Consider the following 5,377-nt stretch of genomic DNA (forward strand, 5'->3'; position numbering starts at 1 on the left):
AGAGAGAGACCGAGAGATAGAAAACAGGAAATCACCCCCCAGGGGAGATGGCCACGCCGCAATCCCTTCTCCTCCACTCTCCTCGGGATCTTGGGCCCAGCGTGAATTTAAGCCACTAGGTCCAGGACTTGAACCGCAGTAGACTACATTGGAGTTCAGCGATATAGCCATTATGCCAACTGCGGGTCCCTCTCTGGTCAGATTGCTAAAAGATAATGGGGCTGGCAGATGGTGTGGTGGTTAAGGGCACAAGATTCTCACATGGCTGACTGCGGTTTGAGTCTCGGACCTGGTGGCTTCCTTTCTCACTTTCCCTTTCTCTCTCCCTCTGTCTGTTCAAATTAAAAAAAAAAAATCATAATAATAAATGGGATTAAGTAAATAAATCTTTAAAAATACCTTTTAGATAATAATAAATGAAGTTAAGAAAATAATTCTTTTAAATATATATATTTATATAAAATTTGTTAACTAAGTACCTATTAAACATCCAGCATAGTAAATAAATACAATGTAGAACTAGAAGGATCTTTATGAAGCTATAAATGCCAGTTCCCTATGAGATTTTTTAAAAATAATTATTTTTATTTAACTTTATTTATTTGACCATGGGGGAGAGGGGGAGAGAGGGAGAGAGAAAGCAAGCCACCAGGTCCAAAACTCAAACCATAGTCAGACATGTGGGAGTCCAACACCCTTAACCACCACACTACCATCTGGTCCCACCCTATGAGATTTTTCATGTCACCTTAAACAATTAGATGTATTCTTACCCTTCATGAATGAAAATACCAGAAACAGGAAATTATTTGTATGTTCAGTGTTCAGTTCTATGACGTTATCATTTGTGACTCTTTTATAAAATATCCATGCAGGGGCTAGCAGATGGCACAGCAGTTATGTTGCTGGACTCCCACAAAGCCGACCACTGTTCAAGTCCCAGACCCAGTGGCCTGAACGATCATGCCTCCCAAGATCCCAGGAGGAGAATGGAGGAAAAGGGATTGTGGCATGGCCATCCCCACTGAGTGGTGATTATTGATTTTCCTCTCACTGTCTCTGTCTCTCTGGTGAATGTGCATCACATAAGGCAAAAACCTCTTAAAAAAAAGAAAAGAAAAGAAAAGAAAAAAAACATCGATAAAACGATTGACTTTTGGGCCAGGAGGTGGCATTGAGGCTGGGGCAGCAGGATCCCACATGGTTGGCTTCACAGTTCAAGTCCCTGACCAGACAGCTTGAAAAACACCAGGCATGTGTGTGTGGCCAAAATTACGAAAGGAGAATGGAAGAGAAGGGATTGCAGTGTGGCCATCCCCCGGAGAATGATTTATCACTTTCTCTCTCTCTCTCTCTTTACTGAGCATACATGCCCTATGAAAAGCTAAAAAAAAAGACTTTCTAAAAAAAGAGGGGGCTGGCAGGTGGCATGGTGGTTGAGGATGCTGGATTCCCACATGGCCAACCACAGTTTGAGTCCCAGACCTGCTTTCTCACTTTCTTTCTCTGTCCCTCTCTGGTCAAATTAAAATAAATACATTTAAATTTAAATTTAAAATTAAATTATTTTAATATTAAATTTAAATGTAATATTTTAATATTACATTTAAATTTTAATTTTAAAATTTAACTTCAAATTAAATTTTCATTTAATGTTAAATTTAAATAAAAGAATTCTTTAAAAAAAAAAAAAAAGGCCAGAGAGGAAATCCTACCATAAACTTTGCAGTTTACAGCCTCACCAGCAAGGCTGTGCCTTGGAGACAGGGGAGACAGGCACGTAAACACTGGAATCCTTTAATTCCCCCGTCCAGACTCTATACTCTCTCCACAGCCTTCAGATTACAAATTGGCTTCCCAAGCAGGTCACCCGGCCATGCCAATGCAAGTACTCGAGACCAGGTGATAAAATTTCTCATGGTAAATGAATAAGCTAGCATCCTAACTATAAACATTTGTTTCATAAATGTAGTGAGTGAGTCCCCCTGAAAGGCAGAGCAGCTTTTGCTATGCTGGTCAAAGTAGGTTTCTGAGCCTGTAAAAATGACCCGGAGTTTCACAAATCCACCTAAATGCCGCTACCCATGAGGTCTCTTGGCAGGCAGCCAGCAGCCTCTGGCTCCACCCCGACCTGGCCTCTGACAGTGGCCTCTGACAGTCCTTTCCATTAGAAACCTCTTTACTCAATGAATAGCAGAGACCTGCTGTACTGGAAAAAGATAAAACTAGGCAGGCAGGGTGGGACCTGAAAACCAAACGTGCAGGAGGCAGTTTTACTAGTGTGGAGGCCCTCGTGGCTAGGTGAGGCGGGTACCCATCATCCCAAGCTGCCATTCTGCCCTTCACCTAAGTACCTTCTTGAGCTCCTCGGTTTGAAGAATATCTCCAGCACCAGCTCGAGCCTGCTCTAATTCCCTCTGTAAGACCTCCATCTTCTCCCCAAGCTCCTCTTCCATCTCCTCCTTCTCCATCCGCAGCTGCAGGAGTCTAAGCCCAGCGAGGTGAAATAAAGGGGAGAGGAAACAGGTCAGGGCACCTGCCTGAGGGAGGTTAGTAAGACAATAAAAACCACCTTTCTAGGGGCTGGCAGGTGGCTTGGTGGTTAGGGGCACTGGACTCCCATGTGGCTCACCACAGTTCAAGTCCCAAACCTGGTGGCTTGATTTCTCACTTTCTCTCTCTCTTTTTATTTAATAAATAAAATATTTCTTTGAAAAAAAAAAAAAATCTTTCTGGAGGTAAACACATGGGGACCCAGTCTTTTGCTTAGTTTTTTTTTTTTGGAGAGGTTTTCACTATAGGGCGCGTGCGCTCGCCAGACAGACAGAAACAGACATAGAGACAGAAAGCAAGAAATCACCCCCCCCAGGGGGGATGGTCACGCCGCAATCCCTTCTCCTCCATTCTCCTCTCGGGAGAATGTGCCCGGCATGAGTTTTAAGCCACCGGGTCTGGGACATGAACCACGGTCGACTACATGGGAGTCCAGTGACATAACCATTACGTTAAGTGTTGGTCCCCCAATGGGGACCCAGTCTTGAGAAGAAAGAAGGTGGATGGAGAAGAACAGTTTGAAAAATGAGAGAGTAAGGGGGGCCAGTCTGTGGCCTGGTGATTGATGCAGCTGGAACCCAAATAGCTGACTGTACAGTTTGAGTCCTGGAACCAGTGACTTGAAAAACACACTGCTTACAGTCCTGAAAGGAAGAAACATAGGAGAAGAGATTGCAGTATGACCATTTCCCATGGGGGGATGACTTCTCACTTTCCCGCTCTGTGTCTGTCTCTCTCTGGCAAGAGCACGTACCCTCTAACAAAATTTAAAATAGTAATACTTCAAATGGTAGAGTAAAAGCATAGCACAGGTAGAAAGAAAGTGGAATATAAGAATTATGGGAGGCCCAGCCCTGAAGCACAGTGGTTAAAGGGCTGTGCATTGGGAGCTGGATTCGAGTCTTGGCCCCAGCAGCCTAAAAAACACCTCAGGTGTTTCTCTCTTTCTCTCTCTCTCTCTCTATCTCTCTCTCTCTCTAATGTGTCTGTCTATTTAAAAAAAAAAAAAAAAAAAAAAAGGATCCTGGCTAAGTACTCCTGGGAGAGAAGCCAAGTCCTTACTCCTGCTTGGTGGCTCTCAACTCCTCCTTGTTCTTCTGGAACATGCTCTGCCAATGCCCTGTCTCCTCAGAGGTCTCCTCCAGCTCCCTCTGCAGCCCTCGTACCAGGGCCGACATCTTCTGTCTCTCGGCCTCCAACGCTGCATGGTCCTATGAAAGGAGAGAATCAGGTTCTGGGGCTCAGAGGGAAGAGCTCACTGCAAACCAAAGTGTGAGTGCAATGGAAGGGAGGGCTCAGGTCCGGAGGGAACCATGCCAGCTGCATCCCCAATATCTTAAGGATAATGTGGACAGTGCTAGCAGGTTTTCCCTGCAGAGCTGTAGTGCACCCTTTCATCTGCAGGAAGCCTCCCCCAGTTACTCCCCATGGGATTTTGGTCACACACTCCCATGGTTCTTCTGGCCTGTGCTTTCTCCCTTGGCCCCCACAGGCTTCCAGGCCAAGGTGTTCATCACAAGTGTCCTTTAGTAGGAGTTCTCACTTGCAAACAGAAAAGTCCAAAAAGACAAGATCCTAAGGCAACCCATTGCTGGCAGCACCCTCCTCTCCCAGCCCCTGCTCCTGTCACATGCCTGGGTGGCATCCTGCATGCTCCGGCGTAGCTGCTCTGTGTCTCGCTGGTACTGCTGCCGGACATTCTCCACCTCCTGGTCACGGGAGGCCACCTCCTCCTTCAGGGCCCCCTTCAGGGCTGTCAGCTCCCGCTCCCGCAGCCTCAGCTGCTCCTCAACCCGCTGTTTCCCCTCCAAGACCTCTTCCAGGAGTTCGCGGGTCTCTAATAGGTCCTAGGGAAAGGGAAGGTTGAAAGACAGGGATGATGCTATTAGGGTCTACCTGTCAATTAATTCACTCATTTAGTTCAAAATTATTTATTGAGGGGACCAGCAGTTAGCATAATGGCTATGTCGCTGGACTCCCATGTAGTTGACTGCGGTTCACGTCCCGGACCCAGTGGCTTAAAACTCATGCCGGGTGCGCGTGTGTGCGTGCTCAAGATCCCGAGAGGAGAATGGAGGAGAAGGGATTGCGGCGTGGCAATCCCCCTGGGGGGGTGATTTCTCGCTTTCTGTCTCTGTCTCTCTCTGTATGTCTGGCGAGTGCACGCGCCCTATCGCAAAAACCTCTCCAAAAAAAAAAAATATATATATATGTATGTATATTTATTGAGGGCTGGCAGGTAACATAGAGGTTAGTGGCACTGGACTCCCACATGGCCGACTGCTGTTCGAGTCCTGCATCTGGCAGCTTGCTTTCTCGCTTTCTTTCTCTCCCTCTCTCTCACTGTCCCTCTCTGGTCAAATTAAAATAAGTAAATAAATAAGATAAAGTTAAATAATTCTTCAAAAAAGAAAAAATATTTATTGAGCACCCAAGATGCCTAGTTCAAATTAACAAAACCTGCCACTGTGGGCTCTCACCCCACCCCACCATTCAGTGTGCTCGAAAGCACACTAAGGAGTGCCCATAATCAGTTCCCTGCTTTTCATACTTTGGGGAAACAGTGGGAAAGTGGCTTGAAGATGCTCCAGCTGTAGGAGAGCAGTCTGGGGTACACAACCCCACTCCCTACCTTCAGCAGCACCTCCTTGGCAGGCTCAGGCCCCTGGGCCTGTTTCAGCTTGTTCTGTAGCTCCTGCACCTGGGTTTCCAGCCCACGTCGTAACCTCTCACCCTGGTCCAAGAGGTTCTTCATGTTCTGGAGCCTAATAATGGATAGTAGTATTGAGAAGAGTCAGCACGTGGTGTGGTGGTTAAGGTGCTG

General features: G+C 46.4%; 1 protein-coding gene across 1 annotated transcript in view; it reads right to left on the bottom strand.

Annotated features, from left to right (window-relative positions):
• CGN (cingulin) overlaps nucleotides 1-5,377 on the bottom strand; it is a 39,773-nt gene that overhangs the window by 17,374 nt on the left and 17,022 nt on the right. The window contains exons 8-10 of the mRNA XM_006168409.2: nucleotides 4,188-4,400; nucleotides 3,616-3,764; nucleotides 2,355-2,487 (exon numbers count right to left, since the gene is read on the bottom strand). Coding sequence (XP_006168471.1) covers nucleotides 2,355-2,487; nucleotides 3,616-3,764; nucleotides 4,188-4,400 — 495 coding nt within the window. The remainder of the gene's footprint in view (nucleotides 1-2,354; nucleotides 2,488-3,615; nucleotides 3,765-4,187; nucleotides 4,401-5,377) is intronic.

Source organism: Tupaia chinensis, unplaced genomic scaffold, assembly GCF_000334495.1.
Source record: "Tupaia chinensis unplaced genomic scaffold, TupChi_1.0 Scaffold145814_1, whole genome shotgun sequence".
NCBI lineage: Eukaryota > Metazoa > Chordata > Mammalia > Scandentia > Tupaiidae > Tupaia > Tupaia belangeri.